Below are 20217 nucleotides of genomic sequence, written 5' to 3'. Positions count from 1 at the left end.
CGGAACACAAGGAGAAAGCTCCTGTGTTCTTAGTGACAACCTTCTTGTCTCTAAAATCAAGGGATTTGGTGATTGTGCTTTGACCTCTCTCTTTGAAATATTCTCTTTCCTTCTTTACCTCCAAGCTTTCTGACCACTCCTTGTCAATTTCCTTTGCAGGATGCCCTCCCTTTGCCCATCATTTAATTCAGGGATTCTCAACCAGGGGCAGTTTTGCCCTCCAGGGGACTTTTGGCAAATGCCTGGAGACATTTTTGGTTGTCATGATTTTGGGTGGGAAGGAGTGGAAAGTGCTTTTGACACCAAATGGATAGACGCCAGGAATGCATAGGACAGGCCCTCACGACAAAGAATTGTGTAGTCAAAAATGTCAGTAGTACTGAGGTTCAGAAACCCTGGCTTAGTTGTGGCTGTCTGCAGTGTTTAGTCCTAAATCCTTTATTACTGTTCTCTCTCAGACATTCTCTTAGGGCCATTTCATCTACTGCCACTTAGTTATATGTACACTCTGATACCTCCCCAAATCCCTGTCTCTAGTAGATTTCTCTCCTGAGCTCCAAATTCATATATCAACCTTCCTACTAGACAACCCCAGTTTGATATCTTACTGACAGCTCTTTGGTTTTTCATTTATTTTCAGCAAACGCATCATCATTATAATGTTTAGAGTTGAAAAAAGATCTTGGGATGTGTATTTGTTGTTAATATTTTGAAATTTAAAACAAAACAATTTAGTGGCACTTTATATAATCATCAGACATGGTTTGGATGCCACAAAAGCTGGAATTTCTATTGAAGAGTAACACTTTAATCTTTTAGATCACAACAGTTTTTACCTAGTAAGCCTTGGCAATGGGAAGTAGCTCTTTCAGTTAAATGAAGACTTGCTGTCTTTAATAATGGGTGACACAGGCTCCCCCCTGTGTACTCAGTTGTTTTCAGACACTTTCAGACACTTACCTCTGCTACCTGATATGGTAAGACTAGCGTAGTCCTAGGGTGACTCTGTGGAGATACAATGTAAATTGAAACACACTGAGTTTTCTTTGAATTTGAATGTTTTACATAACTTTCAATGGCCTAGAGTACTGCATGGTAATGGCTTCTTATAAAATATCTGATAGGGCATTTCCCAAATGAACATCTCCTTCTTACCTCTAGAACTCTTTCCAGTTGTCCATCTCCTCTACTGGCAAGACTCCCAGAGTGAGCTCCCATACCCCTGTCCTCACCAACATGCACAGACTAACCCTCATTCATACTTTGAGAAAATCATGGGTGAACAACTGCCATTCCCACAGAACTGCTGGAGAGTCCTTCTAGGAGTGAGTTAGCCCTGATGGGTCAGTCCAGATAGGTCAGGGGGTAAGTAAGAACAGGAAGGAGAAAATGTGGCAACTGGCCCACCATGGGACCAGTCACACAGAGGGCTCAGAACTTTGCCTAGGAGCTGGTACTTACACTCCGATCTTCCTGAATCGCTCCAATCTTCCAGGGAAAGCACTGGCCTACATATTCCTAATCCTTTACTAATATTGTGATAAAATATCTGACAGGAAGGGAAGGTGCCTCTAATGGGAATTGAATCAAGTCCCCCACAGGGGTCCTAGTCCCTGGTCCTGTGAGTATGAGCACATTTGTAAATAGGGTCTTTGAAAATGTTACTAGTTAAGGTGTGCCCAAACTGAATGATTCAGAGCCTTAGTCCAATATGGCTGAAGTCCTTAGAAGCAAAGGAAATTGGACACAGAAGAGGAAGCCACGGGGAGCAGCCTGAAACTAGAAGTCAACAGGATCCAGAAAAGAAGGAAAAATATGCCGCCATGTGCATTGTCCTGTGACAGAAAAGCCAAGGATGAAGGATCATTGGCAGCCAGCCCCAGAACACCACAGTCTTCAGGGAGAAAATATTGCTCTGTTGATGTCTCAATTTTGGATATCTCCTAACCTCAAAACGGTGACTCAGTAAATTCCCATCGTTAAGCCAGCTCATTGTGTAATACATATATATATGTATATATATTAGCAGCAGGGTAACTAATTCAGCCTCTAAGAGCAGGGTGACTAATTCAGCCTCTAACTAAGAGCAGATCCCCAAGCTTCCTAAACTTTCTGTTTCTTGAAAAGAACAATCTCTTTCCTTCAACTTGGAGCAGCTTTCTAGAGAGCTACCCATCTGTCTATGTCTTAAAAACAAGTCTCTGTGAGCACCATGTGAAGCCAGGCAAAGCACGGGAGGAGGGATGGATTATAGACTTCATGAAGGCCAGAGGCATATAGAGGAGATATGTACCAAAGCCTGAGGGACTTTTGCCTGACCCAATCTCAGAATGAGGGAGGCAACAGGCCAGTGAACACCAAGATGAACCCAAATCGGCTTTTATTAGTAACCCTCTTCTTGCTGAGTATCTCCCAATTTCCTATAGGACTGCCATCCTGGACAATGATGGCTCTCCATTGAGTTTACAGCCTAGTTGCTGTGGAGTGGACACCAAGAGGTTATTCCCAGGAGTCATACTTTCTCATCCATCTCCTCACCCAGCTGTGAGAAGACATAAAGGTGACCAGCCTAAAGTTGGGTCAATTTCCATCACCCTGCTGTTGCTGACAGAGCCTGACCTCTGCAAGGAACCAGAATTTGTCTTCCCAGGATATGCAGAAGACCCCTTCTTCCCCTTCCGCCCCACTTCATTGTTTCATTTATTTATTTATTCATGAATAAATGCCTAGAGTGCGTTAAGCACCCTGATAGGTCCTGGAGATCACAGGTGGCAGCCCTAAGACTCAATTCACTGCAGTTTCTGGATGGTCATGGCCAGAATTAAGTGAGGGCATTAGCATGTTGCTCTGACCAGGAAGCACACGGAGAAGTCCAGCCACACCCAGGAAGGGCATCTGTTGTAGGTTCGGGGATTCAGCAAAGGCTCCCTGGAAGCAGCAGTGTCTATGTTGTAGGAAAGAAAAGGGTGGAGGGGGGGTAGGAACAAGTGGGCCACACATCAGCAGCAGGAGAGGGAGCTGTGGCGTGTCAAAGTTGAAGTAAAGAGTATATAGTGGATGAAGGTGAGGTGAGGGCAGCAGGTTATGGAAGTTACACTGCTTGGGTAACTGGGTTACGAGGGACTCTGCAGGTCACATGAAGGATTTAGGTCTCCTCTGTGATACAGAGGTTCACATTTTTTAAAAAGTCAGAAAGCATTTATTAAGCAGGACAGGGGAAGTGGAGAGTCCTGACAAATTTGGAGATGAGAACTTTGCCCTCAACATGTTTCTGATCTAATTGAGACTAGGAGTTAACAAAAGAGAAATAACATGAAATTGATGGTGCAAAAAATAAAACAATGTAATTAAGCACTGAGGCAGATCTGTTCTTAACTGGAAGACTCCAAGAGCCCAGCTCTTTCTTGGATTTCACCCTTACCTGGATAGAATCCAAACGGCACTCCCTAGAAGTGTGCCGCCTTGAGAAGTTGGCCAAGCTACATACTAACCCAAAGAACATCAACATAGTAGGGAAAAAGTCACTTAGATACCATCCTTAGAATATTTTGAAAGTTCCCACTTAACTGCTTGTTCAGTTTATGTCAGAGTTCATCAATAATCATGTGCTTTTCTTTCTTAGCCCAACAGAACAGTCATTTTATTCTCTAGGTCTGCAAAGAACATTCTTTTTTACCTTCAACATCTAATTATGAAAAGTTTCAAACATAAAGCAAAGTTGAAAGAATTTTACATGAACCCCTGATCTCCCCACCGCATGGATTCTCCTATTAATAATTTATTACTGCTTTGCTTTATCCTAAATCTCTCCATCTATCCATCCTTCTGTCAATCACTCATTCATCTTATTTTGGGTACATTTCAAAGTAAATTGCAGATGTTACTACCAATCCCCCATAAATAAGGCTACAGGTTTTGAGCTTCAATGCTTTAAATTTTTACCAGGATGTATGACCTGTGTCAGCTTGCCTAGCTAGTCTCTGGAGATCAAAGAGAAGCCTGTGGCTTTTTTCTGTGGGTGGTTTATCTTTCCCATCCCCTCCTCCCCAGGCATTTTGATAGTGATTCTTTAATTATAGTGGTGCCTATCCTGTGTGCTTGATGTGTTCCTAGAAAGTGGAAAGGGGAATTTTTATAAACCCAATATCCTGTTTAAAAGCTCCAATATGTGAGGTTGAAAAGACTCCCAGAGATGGCATAGATAGAAGTGTCTATATAAAAAAAAGTTGTCCCCCAGCGGTGTCTACAATATGGCCTGTCTACATCTCCAGGTATCTATATATCAGATTTACTTAAAACAGAACTACTTTTAACAACGCATGGGGTATAGAGAATACGGGTGGTCTCTGCTTTTAGGATACAGAGTATTCTGGGAATGGGTCAAAAGCCATCAGATTTTGTCTGTACCTTTGGGGAGTTACAAGCAGAATCTGTGGTGGAGAAAGATGCTGAAGAGTGATGTGAAAGGTTTTAGCTGGCGAATGGAAGGCGTTAGAAAAACTGGGATTGTCTTACAGGGATCTACAAAACAACTAATACTGCAAGTATTTACTGCACGTTCTTTATAAGCTTAAGAAATATGATCCAGCAGTGTAATGACAAGCCTAGGTATAATAGCATTCTATTATGGTTTGTTTTGCTTTCATCTCCATATCTGTTGTATTTATGATTAAGATTTAACTGATGTTTCTACCATGTGATTTGCCTCTGAAGAGTTTGGGCAAGGCTTCCATTTTATGCATTTTCAGAAAGAATATTTGATATGCCCCAAGCAAGCAGCATTAGCCTCAGTGTACCTAGAAGTGAGAAGATCTTGTAATTGTAATAAAACTTTGTAAATCCTCTCTATCCATTAGCACTGTAAACAAACCAGAGGCACAATCTTAGAGACTTGGGAACAAGGACCGCAGTTTAGGAAGAGACATTATCAGAGAGCAATTCTCAGAGCCAAGGGTTGCCTGAATATTCTGTAAGCATGTTTTTAGCACAAGCATCCCTGAGACCCATGGTTGGCCATAGAGGGTAGAAGCTGGCTTGTTTGTCTTAGTCGAGTCGACACAAGAGATAGTCCCAGTAGAGAGGGGCAGAAATTGTATTATTAAATTTTCGCATCTGATTTTTTAAAATGTGTAGGCTCCTTGAATTGCCTTCACTGAAGAAAATTAAGTCCTTTTCGTCCTCCAGAATGTTAGAGATAAGAGAATGACTAGTCCAGCCTCAGTCTTTAGAGTCTGCATGACAGTGATGAACTGTGGACCGCATGTGTTATCTTAATGATTAAGGCTTGCCTATTTTGTAAGAGTCTGCCAAAATGCATCCCTTTGTAGGTTTAGCCTCATACCCAGAGAAGTTGTTTATAAAAACTGCATATCTAAGGTAGGAGGTGATGGAATGAGTAAAGCAAGTGCTTATTGTTTCCCATGTTGTCACCCACATAATCTTATTAGAATTCTCTATGGGCTGGTAAATTTTAGTACTTATCTACAAGGCTATTTTACAACCATAGAATCTAAAGTGCAGTTATTATACTAATACTTAAATCAGTAGTTCAAGCTTTTCGTTCTGTCTCCAAGAGATTCAGATGGAAGAAAACATTGTAGAGAGGGGTCAACAGGAGAAGCTGTAATTTAGTAGAAGAGGATGAGAAAAGCGCAACACTGTCCTGACAGCCATTGCTTTGGGAGAGAGATATTTAAAGGAAAATCTATCAGGGTGATGGTTCAATTGATTAGGAAAGACAGATTCACTCCATCCTCTCTGTTTACACATGCTATTGTTTCAATGTTTACTTTAGAAGGAAATATTTTACCCCCTCTGAGATAATTAATTTTTGTCAGCTTCCCTGTTTATAAGGGAAACTGAGAAAATGTTAATTGAAATACAGAATGAGTCACTGTTTGCAGTAATTTTTGGCAGCCTTCTAATTTGTGTCAATCCCAGCCCAATTATTAGATTTTTTTGGAAGCAAAAAGCATATTTGATTTTTCTGTTACTGAAAGTCTTCTTCTTTTTCTTTTCAAAATGATGTGCTGCCTGACAAAGGTTACATAATTTATGCAATATGAGGTGAAATACCAGCACATTTGAAATACCAGGAGGTTTATCGCGTCACACTCGTCTCTTCACAGAAGCTCAATATTTAGAAAGCTCGCAGAACACAGGTTTCCTTCTTTCCTCATTCCTACCTCAGCCCTGACCAGAAAAGTGTGATTCTTTTTAAGACCTTTTAGCTAGTATTAAGTCACGGTATATGGCCCATCACTAATGACATCACTGAAGTAAACTTCCCTGAAGCCATCAGGGAGAATTCATTTGGAAATCCAATTGAATGTCACTTGCAAAGGGCAGGTTCCTAGAAGAGGTAACTAGTCATGCATTCCTGAGCTATTTGTCCTAAAAGCATTAATCACCGTGAACTCATTTGCTCCTAATGCAAACGTCCTGCATTATTCCACCAGAATTCTATTCCAAATGATCGTTAGGGTACAGAAAGCTGCTGTACCCTAGGAAGCTGCTGACTTGGGGCAGGGTTAATAAAATCTGTCAGAAAAATGGGGCCTGTTAATGGTCCTTAATAGAAGTTGGAGCTTTCTGGCTACGGCAGAGTGAAGGTTTGTGGAGGAGGGGCAGGTAACTCCCTCTCCTGCCTCTTATTAAAGTGGCCTCTGGGTAAAGAGAATTGCGATGTCGGTCAGAGATTGTCACCAAGATGGCCCGTCGCTGGAGCCGGGGCACCCAATGGGCTGGGAAGGAGCCTTTGGGATAGGCTCTGCTGCCTGACTCCAGCTGCTTGCTCAAGATGACTCTGGCTGCGGCATCACCGAACCTGGCCTTCCCCGGTCCCAGATCCACCAGTGAGCTCAAGGAAGACAATCGCCATCACAGCAGTGACGATGACAGCCAACCCTAAGTGAAAACGTTCAGGGACAAGAACTAAGCACTTCGCATGCAGTTATCTCAATCCAGCAGCCTTGGGAGAAATGCACCAGTCATTGTCTCCATTTTATAGCCCAGGAAACTGAAGCGCAGAGAGAGGCAGTAACTCATCTAAAAACCTTACACCCCTTTCTTGAAGGGAGAGACCCCGAAGCTGCAGCCTAAAACCAGACCAAAGAATGACACGCTATGAAGTGGGCCTGGGGGTCTTCCCATGCTTGTGTCTGACCAGCCCACGTGCTCGGGGCTAACCTGCCAAAGTAGAGAAAAGCTAAGGTTGGTCTTCAGTGCTGTTCCTGGCATGCTGAGGGGCTTGGTGCCACCTACCTCGGGCCTCCACAGGGGGCACCTCAAGAGGCACCCTCCGCCCATAATGCCCTATATTTAGGACTCATTCCTTCTCACCCCACCCCCACACCCATCAGAACTTGTCACATTGCTTCTCGTCTCAGGGTCTTGACTGTGCCCTAGCTAGCTCAGCCAGGGTGGAAGGCTGCTACCGCCTCTTGGGGATTATCTGAGCACCAGCCTGCCAATGCAGTCCAGAGCAGGCACCCCAGCTTCCAGCAAAATAACTGGGGCATGGTGACATGGGGACAATGGCCTTCCTAAACCCTGGTGACTACTGTAACTGAGGCAAGGCTGTGTAGGATGGAGCTTGCAGGTAATGGCGGGTAGAGGCGCTATTAGATGTTATCTGTACGCACAGAGCAGGCAGGAGAGCTTCACAGATGTGTATAATGCATGCAGGGAATTGGGCAACGACTCAAGTGATCTTTCCCCGACTTCGTTCTCAGAACCAAGAGGGGAGTGGGACTCGGGTGCTTGGTCTGAAAATGCCACTGTTCCTGAAGGTTTTTTCCTTGATTATGTCATCTTTAAAAATATAGTTTTAAGAGTGTGAAAGAAGCAAAGGATGTGAGAAAACAGATGGTTAGGAAGGAGGGGGTGAAGCAGGGAGGGGGTGTGGGAGGGTCTGCGGACACACGCTCAGAAGGAGGCTTGCACGCTCCCCACCGAGCCGCCTGCCCATCAGAGGACGGAGGGGCCGCTGTGTCCAGCTCAGTCACACACGCCAGGTGCCATGGGGAGCTCGGGGAAGGGATGAGACTTGTTCTCTGGCCTCACGCAGCTCGCGGGTGTGCACAAGAAGTGCTAGACTGCGCTGCACAGAATGCAAATGCAAGAGAGCTGAGCCGAGAGGGACTAGCAAGAGGAAAATTGAGAGACGGCAGGCATCGTGGAAGATCTTGTTGGCAGCAAAGAATATAGAGGCTGTAAATACAGGGAGGGAAGACGCATTCCACAAGGGGAGGGGCAGCCTGTGAGGGTTGGTACAAGCATTCTGAGTGCAAAGGACAGTGCAGGAAGCAGACGTTCTGCTGGAGGAGGAATGTGTGTGTGTGTGACAGTATGTGCAGTACGTGCAGGTGTGTGTGTGTATAATATATGTGTGTGACCATGTGGCATGTGTGTCTGTGTAAGTTTATAGTTTACGAGTGTGTGTGAGAGTGTAAGAGTATTGCAAGTGTGTGCACTATATATAACCATGAGTTGTATAGTGTATTAGTGTGTGTGTGTAGAGTGTGTATGAGTGTGGGTATATGATTGTGTCTATGTGTGAGAGTGGTGTGCAGGTGTGTGAGTGTGTGTGTGTGTGTGTGTGTGTGAAGAGAGGTGAGCAGAATGCAATAAAGGGGCCCCAGAGGATGATGACACATTACACAGCACCTTGGTAGCAAGCAGGACTTTGGGCCAATATGGTGGGTAATAGGGAGCCATGGTAGGTCCTTGGGTCTCCAGGGAGCATGATCTAAGCCAAGTTTTCAAAAGTTTCACATTACAGTTGTGTGCGAGAGACCGCAGAGGAAGAGAGAATTCTGGGCCCCAAGACAGCCACGGCCTCCCTCCATGGTGACTTGTCATCTTTCCCCTGCAGCACACTTCCATCCTGCTGCCCGCCCTGGTGGAGCTCGCCCTCAGGCCACATTACTATTCATCCAGGAAGAAAGGACTCACCTTGCTGGCCTCCGGGGCCCTTGCTTACATCAGCAGGTAAGAATTGCACAGAGAAAGTCCATTTAGGCTCGTCTTTCAGGGCTCTGTGGGCTATCCCAGAAAAGGGTACATTTTTGTCAGGGTCCCCTTATCTTGGTCAACAGGGATTTAATCATCTTTAAATGTGAACATTTAAGAAGAATTCTTATCACTTGATTTTGCTATTCGTGGAAGCATCCCATACACAGGTGTGCTCACCCAGGCACAACTCGCCGTCCTTCTCAAGTCAGGAATTCCTCTCTTCCTCTCAAGAAGAATTAGTCAGTCATTGCAATGTCACACAGGTTGCTTTCCAAAGACAGTGCGGTTCTTTGGCTCCATTTGTAATTAAAACGTCTGAATGGCTGAATGATCCAAGGCATCTGAAACCATTCCATCTAAAGAGGCATTCCGCTGGTGGAGCCTGCTGAGTTTTGTCCATTCCTGTTATCTGCATCATTCTGGCCTGATTTGCATCAACATCTGGCACCAGAGTTCCTACAGGGCATTTGGGCAGGGGCCTGCAGTGCAACCCACACCGGAGGCACAGGAGAGCACTCTAGGACCTGGCCTGGATTTCATCATTCAATCACCTGGCGACACAGTTCTCAGAATGGCTGCCCCAAGGTCCGGAATCGAGGGAATGTGCTAGTGACTGGAAAACCCCCTTCCATTCTCCAGCCCTGTGACCCAGCACCGTGATTTCTCTCCTTCTGGCAGAAGCATGTGGAGCAGGACATCTGCTGACTGTGCTAGTCCTTCTCTAGTCCGGGCTCTCAGAAGCTGCTTGTGATTGACATTGTGGAAGAGAGCACATCTCAAAGGATGCGGGCTCCTGCAGTGCTTAGGCCGTGGACTCCACAGCCTTCCTCTTAGAGCTCATAACCACTGTGCCTGGAACTTGGATGACGGTTCCTCCCTAGCCCTTCCTTCCCTTTCACAATATCTATTCCCCATCTTTCCAGAACCTTCTCTTGCCATGATTGTCCAGGGAAAATCTGTCTTGGTCCTGTCCTAAAAAAGCACGGACTCAAGTAACCCATCTCAAGACTTCAGTGATCTAATCTTTGCCATATAATGAAGGATATTTGTGAGACGGTTGCAGCTGAAGATCTACTGGTAGGTGCTATTTGGAGCATTGTGTTGAGAAGGATTCTGAGGGCTACCAGAAAGAGTTCTGTTATTGTTTAGCAATATCTGTCAATAAGTATGAGAATGGAGAGTAGAGGGATTTATGCCAGGTATTTGCTATATTTGGCTGAACCCAAAGGAATAAATCACTAAAGACAGAATATCTGGGCTACATAAAGATAGTTCTTTCTGTTGTGTCAAAGATAAGCAGGGTAGTAGCAGGCCGATTATGCACATAAATTTGCAAATGCTGTTACTTTGGTGGATGTTCTAACTTACTTTTTTGTGCCGTCTGTATGTAGCTTTTGGAGACAGATATAACTTACCACTTTTGACATACTGACTTTTTCTACCCAAGGATTTGGAAGTTGACCATTGATCCACATCTGACCCTGGTGGTTCTTTTCCTCTTTGGGGACCAAGAGGGTAAAGAACACCTCAGGCCACTGGTATAACAGAGGGAGAGTAACTGTGGGGGGGGGGCTATGAAAATGAGAAACTGTGGTCAGGGGGGACTTGACTTGTCTGTGCCTAGGCACATGTTCAGATAATGCAGAGAATTTTTGGGGCTGGAGAAAAGAGATGCAACAAGATGAGAGAGGGATGGACGAGTGTATCATATGTCCATTCAATTACTCATCAGTGCCAGGCACTGTGCTAAGATGCTGAGGAGATGAAGATGTACACGGCAGTGTGCTGTTCTAGGGACTGTCTGGGGGAGGGGAGTGAGCAGACAATGGGAAGATGAGGTGATAAGGCTGAAACTGGGGTGGGCATGGGGTGCTATAGTGTATACCAGAAGGATATTCAGAGAGGGCTTCTCAGGGGAAGTGACACCCAAGCTGAGACCCAAAGAATGAGTAGGAATAAGTCAGAAAAGAGAGAGGGAAAAGACCTTCAGACCAAGGGAGGAGCTGAAGGAGCCAAGGGTATGGTTGTATTAGAGAACATGAAAAGCTAGATCGTGACTTGCTATTTGTGAGTTTGGACTTTTAAACTGAGGACTTTTCTGTGGAGAAGCTTTAAGCAGAGGAGGGAAATGATGTGGCTCACATAAAAGAAAGATGATTAGAGAGACAAGTCTGGAGGAAGTGGGGAAATTAAACTGAAGAAGGGCAAGTCTACAGACTGGGAGACCAGTTGGTGGCATCCATGGTAACCCAGGAGAGTTGATACCATCCACTGATGACAATGTCAATCAATCCACAAATAAAATCAGCAACGTTAGGGGGTGGAAAGGGCCTTAAAGCTCTACTAGCATTGGAACTCTGAAGCTTCAGTAGGTTTAATGCCATGTCCAAGGTGATGTGGCCATTGAAAAGCAAAAGCTGAGATGTAAGCTAAGATTTTGCACTTCCCAATCTAATTCACTGTATTCTCATGGCCAGATATTTGTTCAGCTTCCAGGATGGGCAAAAATGCTCTGTAAATACTTCGGGGTTGGGGCAGGCAGAAAAGCTTGACCAAGTCTCTGCACTCAAAATGCTTTCACAGTTTTGTTATGTTCCCAGCTCTGTGCTTGGATTCTACATTGCAGGGACGGTAAAGCAGTGAGTAAAAGGAAGAGATGGAAAACTGTCACTGTGGGCCCCAGAGGGCCTTTGAGATGGCTTGGAGTTTGGGCCATGTTATCATTCATGAGAGCTCCTAAATCAGTACTTGGTCTAACAGGCCCACATAGATGGTTGTTTCACACTTTTGCTATGAATAAATTGAATACACATATACAAAGGCATTTTATGCTGTTCCCCTGACTGAAGTGTCCATCCCTCTGTCCAGTTTCTGATTCGAGGTGCTCACACTCCTAGTTGCCTGCATCTCCATCTTTCTGCAGCTCTGGGGGGTCCCTTGGGTTCTCGGGCCACGGATGACCAGGACGAGTTCCACAAACCAAAGCAATCTTCGGAGATGTTTTAGGGAAGTGCTGGTGGGTCAACTGTAAGGCATGCCAGTTTGTATGGTCAAATAGGGAAGAAGCATAGCAGAAATGAGGTAAAGACTATGAGACTGAGCCAGAGAGAGCGTGAGAAGCATGCATGAGTCAGAAAAATAGGCAATAACTCTACACTGGAGAGGCATTTCGCTGCTGAAACCATGTTACAATGACCTAAAAATAGTCACCAAGACCATAAGGATGGCCTCACATGTGGCACTTGCTTTTTGTTATTTTTCAGATTGCAAAATTGGAGGGCTGGCCCCTAAGTGGGGAAAATAAAGCTTCGCCAAATAGTAATGACTGCGAGTCTTTCATTTCCTTTGGAAAGCATTAGTCACCTATAACTAGGTGTAGTCACTAGAGTTACTAGCTCACTCCTTTTTTTCTCTCTCACCACAAAATATGTCACCTAGCTCTCTCAGATGCAGTGGTGAGAAGCAGGAAAATAGAAATGTTCCTTTTGCTGACTTTTATTCATTCTTTCTTTTCGACATCCCCTAACTCGGGGGTGGTCATGCTGAGAAAAACAAAGTTACATAAGGTCAAGCCCCAGCCTTCAGGGAGTTTATACTTAATAAGTGGAGATGAGCCATGCATACAAAATCATAAGAATATGAGAAGGAAAGTGATAACTTGGCATAAACAATACGAGAATGCGGGAACATAGAGGAGGAAGAGGTTCCTTCTGGCTGAGAGGTATGAGAACAGCTTCATGGAAGATGTGCTTTGCATCTGGGCCCTGAAGGTCTGGCAGGATTGAAACTGCAGAAAGAAAGTCGGGCGGTAGGAGGGAAGAAATTGAAAAACACGTGCCTGGTCCAAGGTCAAAAGAGTGCAGATCCCAGTAGAGCAGTGGGTTAGTAATTTGTTTTAGTTGGACATGCTAGTGTAGGAGACTAATAGGAAATAACCCTGGAACTAGCAGCTCATGATGGCTTGTAAGACTAAAGGAACTTAGATGTGGTAATGGGGTGAGAGTAGATGGAATATCTTGACCAGAGAATTAGGCTTTTAAAAGATAGTCCTGATGTTAGCTCTTGAAATAGAGTGATAAGAGATGGGAAGCAGAATAAAATGAAATAATATAAAAATAAAACTTAGCCATAATATTCTTACATCATCTAATTTCATCACTATGTCTTCTTTTCCATTGATGGCTGTGCCACACTTCCAATGACATTGCATCCTCCTGGTACTCTGTGCAACCTTTCGCCTGGCTTCAGGCCACTAGCCTAGAGAGAGCTCTCCCACAGGGCTCACGCATGCCCACGTCATACCCTGTCCTGTGCATGGCTCTCACGCCGATCGCAGAGCCATGTTTTGCAGCCTCACAAGCCCAATATCTCCACCAAACACTGCCCTCCACTCTCTATGTTGGGAGAAGTGAAATGAGGCTCCTGGTTACACTAGCAGCTCTTGCTGGCCTGGAGTGCAGCACCACCCCTACTTCAGTAGAACCAGGAATCCCCTGAGACCATAGGTGCTTCTGCCACTTGGTCAAGCACAAGAGTCCCTCAGCCATGCTGCTATAACTCAGCTTTAGTGGAAACGTTTGTAGTCACTTCCCAGCAGCAGTTACGGTGTTTCTTCCATATCATTCTCATTCAGCTGAGGGCACATGGCAAAGCTGCCTCTGCCTCCAAATGTCACCACTCTCTCAGTCTACATGCCCTATGCACATACATACTTACACGTACAGCTATCTTACCCCCAGGACACATTAAAAACTGCCAGAGGCCTGGACTAAGCTGAATTCCATACATCCCTCTTCTTTTTCCTTATGGTGAATTCCCTCCCCGAGGCACTGTCACCTTTTCCTAAAGTACCACCTTCGTCTGAGATCCACAAAAGTTTTATAACCTTGATTCTCAGTGAGGACAGAATCTCGGCCTCATTTGTCCCCAGAAGGACTTCTTAGCCCTCATGTAAATTAATATATAAAATAAATATAAGAATGTCCACAACTTATTGTCAGTGTTTGGGCTCCAGCCCAGCCAGGAGGCAAACTTGGAGAGGTGGAAGCTGAAAACAAGTAGAAGAAAGGCTTATCTATTTTTCTCACCCTCCCCTCCCAAACCTCAGTTCCTGCTCAACCAAATGCCTATAATGGAAATTAGAACCAATAACAACCCAAAGAAGGTAACAACTGTGCAGTCATATGTGGCGGGTACACCCAAGAGATTGTTGAAGTAACAACAGGTTTTAAGCATCAATAGGCAGAGGACAAAACAGAGTCTAAATTCTCAATGATGGTGTTGAGCCACTGGTTTAACCAGCCTTGGAGCCAGCCTCTCTCTTGCTATGTGAGATGATGAGTTTTCCTTATCACTAAAGCCATAGTAAAATGGAATTTACTGTTCTTTGAACCATCATAACTTATCCAACAGTATAAGCTTTGACCAACCATTGTGGCAATTGACCATTTCCGCTTCCTTAAAGGAGCTCTGCTAGTTTAATGATACTGCTTTTTTTTTTTTCTTCTCTTTCTTCCTACCTAGGATCTCCTTCATGGGTTCCTTCTCCTTTGACTGGCCCTTAAATGTTAGTACTTCTTGTGATGTAGTTGGCCCTTATTATACACACTTTCCATATGTAATTCCATCCAAGGTTACAGCCTCTCCTCATTTACCTGTTTTTTGATGATTCCCTAATTTGTCTTCATTTGCCTATAAGGACTTCATTTTTAGTCCCAGATATGATTATTCCATTGTCTTTACAGAACGGAATGGCTCCCAAACACTCAGTTCCAACATGTCCAAAGATGTATTCATCGCCCAACTCTTGCCTCTTACTCCTCCAAAGCTCCCAGACTTGCTCTGCACTGTTATAAAAGTCTACCTACTTGTTATGATCTGCTACTCATGGGTCCCATATTGTCTTGTGTGCAGTGATACTCTTACTACATTATGGTATGAGAAATTAAAGACATTTAGAAGCAGTGTGGATGCAGAATCATCTAGAGGCATCATTTTTTAACAGTTATCACACTATGACTATTTCAATAGCATTTATTTTTTAGTGACTCACTTGTATTGAGATTTTCAACTTGGTTTTCATAGTAACCCTTGTTCTTTCTGCACTGGCATAGCTCATGTAATATATAATTAATTGTGTAATTATAAAATCAGACATAACTGGCAAGAGAAAATTTGGGAACAAGCAACTGAATTTTAGAGAGAGCACAATTCAACAGGGAGAGCAGAAGTTTCAGATACAGAGCCTGCTAACCTCAAGTTTTCAGTGAGCTATAGACCTCAGGAGTTTGCTCAGCAAAGACCAAGGAGAAGGACACGGCCCATGTGTGGAGGGCAGTTGAAGAGGCTTCTGCTCTAACTATGAGCACTATATGAAAATGGAGAAGTGTAATTTTTAATGCTAAGTGAAGAACTACAAAATGGCATGCATACGTTGGCAAAAATAAGTAAGAGATGTAGTCATGTGGGCAAAGACTGTGATCGTATATCTCAACAAACCTATTCCAGTAATTGACAAATTAAGAGCTGTTTCTGATAACAAGGTACATAAATGCTCAAACCTAAATTAAAAAAATAAGTCTACCCACTTATTAATGAAGTTCCTTAGTTCAACATAGAACTAACCCACCCCAATTCCAAAATTTTCTTGATAACTGAAGCTGGGTTAACCAAAATGGGTCTACCTGACATGCTCAGTAGCTTAGACTTTAACCTCCATGTCACTTATACTAATTATAATACTAAAAATCATGCCCATCATTACGTTAAAGTCACCATCTTCTTACTTACATTCTGTGACTAAGCATATAATCAATCTGCACGTGCTCAATAATTAAATCATGTTTAATTACAAAAAATAAAGTCCACCAACTTGCTCAGTTGCCCCAGACTCTTCCCTCTCTTTAAATCTTCATATGGAAATTCTGTCTGTTCTACCTCTGACATCGTCTCAGTTCAGCCAACAATTTTCTCCTGAAATCCAGAATCATCTCCCAGATTGGAAGTGGAAAAGTAGATATTCTGCTCCAGATAGGCTAGACTCCAAAATCAGCCTTCCTGGGACCATAGTCATTACACCAAATTGTGCGTCCGCCCCTGCCCCTCCCCATCCCCCATCTCATCCCTTTATAGAGCTTCCATCTCTGCATAGGTTTACCCATGTAGTAGTTAGGTTTAGGTGTCAGGTTGGCTAGGTGATGGTGCCCGGTTCTGTTGCTGTGGACTTAAATCTTCAGCATGTGAATTTCATCTATAGCTGATTACATCTGCAGTCAACTGAGGGGAATACCTTCCTCAATGAGGAATGCTTAAAAGAAGTGGTCAGAAGAGAGTTCAGCAGCTCAGACCCAGATATTTGGAGATGCAGGAAGGAATCGCCCCAGGAAAGCAGTTTGAACCCAGAAACCAGAAAGAAGGCTAGCAGATGTTGCTGTATGCATTCCTATGTGACAGAGACAGCCAGAGGAAAGCCAGCTGCCTTTACTCCAAGGAACTGTAAATTTGTAATTAAGTAAATCCCCTTTATAAAAGCCAGTCCATTTCTGCTGTATTGCATTCCAGCAGCTTTAGCAAACTAAAACACTGATTAAATTCATTTGTGCTTTGTTCTCTTCAAATGTTAAGGTTGGGAGATAAAAGTCTTGACCATGCTAAGGTGGCAATATCTATCATTTTGTAATAACAAAAATAATATATGTTTAAATACAAGGAACTACTATCTATACTGTGATCTCCTCCTATGTGCCAAAGACTGGGCTTGCTATTTAAATGTGGTGGCCTGTTTATCCTCCCATCTACCTGACAGATAAGTTTTCTAATTATATCATTGAAAGAGATAAGGCATATGAGTGAGCACAGCATTGTACCTGGCACATAATAGATGCCCAATCTTTTTCTTTTTCAACTTCCCAGAGAAGGAACTATGATGGTTAAATTCCTGTGTCAACTTGGTTAGGTTATGAATTCCAGTTGTTTGGTTCTGAGTGGGAACTGGAATGGGACAAGGCTGCCATGCAAGCTGCTCTGCCACTTGGGCTATGTGATCCATCATATCCAATGTTGCTGAGAGCTATAAAGGAAAATAAAGGTGCTTTTTGGAGCCTTTGAAGACCACTATGGGAGAATCACAGTGCAGACACTTAGGGTTTTGGAGCCAAGTCTTGTTATCCTCTGAAGATAACTACTCTCCTTTTGAGAAACAGCTTTTGTCCTAATACTTGACTTTAGTAGAAGTAGAATACTTAACCATGGCCACCAAGTTACCATGAGGTCTCATGAACTGGGTGTTGTCAGACCAACTATACCATAAAGTTGGGTGTGCACAGCCGCACTCCATCATCAGATGGAAAGTGGAGCTGAGAAAAAGGTGGTCTCCCCAATGTCCCCCAAGGTTTCTATAAATGAGATCAGGGTCAAACAGCACTGAAGATACAAATAAGTTAAACAAGGAAGTGGCCCAAATGGCCATGGCCTCCACTTCTGCCTCATTACCTTCTTTTTCTCAGTCCACAACTATGAGCTCATGGGGTATTCCCTTTGATCAGTTGATTGAGGAAGAGAAAGCTTTAGCCAGGCTTATATACAGTTCTGTACAATATACAGCTACCACCTGCAGGTAGACAGCTGTAGTATTACAGCCCCTTTCTGGGACACCCCTAAAGGACAGTGGTGAAGGGAAACCCTTCCACTGGGTGGAACTTTGAGCAGTGTCCCTGCTTGTTCATTTTGCTTGGAAGGACAAATGGCCAGAGGTATATTTGTATACTGATTCATGGGATGTGGCCATTGGTTTGACTGGATGATCATGGATTTGGAAGAAGCATGATTGGGAAATTGGTAACAAAGAGGTTTTGGGAAGAGGGATGTGGATAGATCTTCTCTTCTGAATGGGCGAAAAAAATATGAAGATATTTGTAACCCATGAGAATGCTCACCAAAGTGAGATTTTAGCAGAGGAGGATTTTAGTGATCAAGTGGATGGGATGAGCCATTCTGTGTGTTCTAGTTTGCTAACTGCCGGAATGCAACACACCAGAGACGGATTGGCTTTTAATAAAAGGGGATTTATTTTGTTGGTTCTTCAGCGGAAAGGCAGCTAACTTTCCACTGAGGCTCTTTTCTTACGTGGAAGGCACAGGATGGTCTCTGCTGGTCTTCTCTCCAGGCCCCTGGGTTCCAACAACTTTCCCCAGGGTGACTTCTCCAAAGGCCTGGGCTGAGCTGCAAGTGCTGAGATGAGGAATGCTGAGCTGCTAGGCTGTGCTACATTGCGTTCTCTCATTTAAGCACAAGCCAATTAAGTTAAACGTCACTCATTGCAGCAGACACGCCTCCTAGCCAACTGCAGATGTAATTAGCAACAGATGAGATTCACCTACCATTGGCTTATGTCCGCAGCAACAAGATTAGGTATGCTCACCTGGCCAAGTTGACAACTGAATCTAACTAACACACTGTGGATACCAGGCAGTCTCTCTCCCCAGTCACTCTTATCATTGCCCAAAGAACTCATGAACAAAAGTGGTATGGTGCTAGAGATGGAGGTTATACAGGGGCTCAGCAACATGGACTTACACTCACCAAGGCCAGTCTCGCAACAGTCACTGCTGAGTGCCCAATTTGCCAGCAGCAGAGACCCACAATCATCTTCCCCTATGGCAGCGTTTACTAGGCTGTTACCTGGTGACAGGTTGATTACATTGGACCACTTATATCATGGAAAAGATAACATTTTGTTCTCACTAGAATAGACACATACTCCATATATAGATATAACTTCCTTGCACACTGTTCTGCCAAAATTACATCTGTGGGCTTACAAAATGCTTTATATGCCAACATGGTATTCCATATAGCATTGCTTGTGACAAAGAATCCACTTCACAACAAATGAAATTCAGGGATAGGCACATGCTCATGGAATTCACTGATCTTACCATGTTCCCCATCATCCTGAAGCATCTAGATTGATAAAACAATGGAATGGCCTTTTGAAGAGTCAATTATGGTGCCAACTGTGTAGAAAAACCTTGCAGGATTGGGGCAGTGTTCTCCAGGAGTCTGCATATGCTCTAAATCAGTATCCACTCTATGGTGCTGTTTTTCCCCTAGCCAGGATTCAGGGTTCCAGGAATTAAGGGGTGGAAATGGGAGTGGCACCACTCATTACAGGCCTAGTGAGCCACTAGAAAAGTTTTTGCTTCCTGTCGCAGTGACCTTGTGCTCTACTGGTCTACAGGTCTTAGTTCCAAAAGAAGGAGCACTTCCACCAAGAGACACAACAATGATTCCACTGAACTGGAAGTTAAGTCTGCTACCTGGCCACTTGGGCTCCTCATACCTCTGAATCAACAGGCAAGGAAGGAAATTATTGCACTGGCTGGGGTGATTGATCCTGATTATCAAGGAGAAATAGGACTGCAACTACACAATGGAGGTAAAGAAGAGTTTGCCTGCAATACAAAAGATTCCCTAGGGCATCTCTTAGTACTACCATGCCCTGTGATTAAAGTCAATGGAAAACTGCAAAAACCCAACCAACTACTGATGGCCCAGACCCTTCAGGAATGAAGTTTGGATCACTCCACCATGCAAAGAACCATGACTAACTGAAGTGCTTGCTGAGAGTGAAGGGCAAATGGAATGGGTAGTGGAAGAAGGTAGTTAGAAGTATAAGCTACAACCACATGACTAGTTTAAGAAATGAGGACTGTAATGGTCATAAATGTTTCTCCCTTGTTTGGTTATGAACTTATTTGTATATATTCATAAAGTAAATATCTTTGTTTTCTTTGGTACCTTATCCCCTTATCATATAACATAAATTTTATTCACTTTAAGTCATAGTGTTTAAATTACAGGATGTCAAATTTATAAGTAAATATTACCCAACGACGTGCATCCTCTTCTGGAAAAGAGTTAGTACATTTCCAGTTGTATGCAAGACAGTTGAATTATGTTAGGCAAAAGTATGACTGTTATTGTTTTTCTTTAGAGATGAAGTATGGTTTAATGAGATATGTATTGGCGCCAAGTTGGCAAGGCATAGAATGTGATGGTTAAGTTAATATGTCAACTTGGCCAGGTTGTGGTGTCCAGATGTTTGGTCACGCAAACACTGGCTATTTCATAGATTTAAATCATTAGGCAGTTGATTGCATCTATGGCTAATTACATGTACAATCAACAAAGGAGATTGCCTTC

General features: G+C 43.6%; 1 protein-coding gene across 5 annotated transcripts in view; it reads left to right on the top strand.

Annotated features, from left to right (window-relative positions):
* The window catches only part of ADTRP (androgen dependent TFPI regulating protein), a 94389-nt gene that overhangs the window by 61137 nt on the left and 13035 nt on the right, over positions 1-20217 (top strand). For all 5 annotated transcript variants that reach the window (XM_077143686.1, XM_077143685.1, XM_077143687.1 and 2 more), the window contains one exon: positions 8876-8991. In XM_077143686.1, coding sequence (XP_076999801.1) covers positions 8876-8991 — 116 coding nt within the window. The remainder of the gene's footprint in view (positions 1-8875; positions 8992-20217) is intronic.

The sequence above is a fragment of the Tamandua tetradactyla genome, chromosome 25 (assembly GCF_023851605.1).
Source record: "Tamandua tetradactyla isolate mTamTet1 chromosome 25, mTamTet1.pri, whole genome shotgun sequence".
Taxonomy (NCBI): Eukaryota; Metazoa; Chordata; class Mammalia; order Pilosa; family Myrmecophagidae; genus Tamandua; species Tamandua tetradactyla.
The sequence above is the reverse complement of the archived record's forward strand: the minus strand, read 5'-3'. Positions and strand labels throughout refer to the sequence as shown.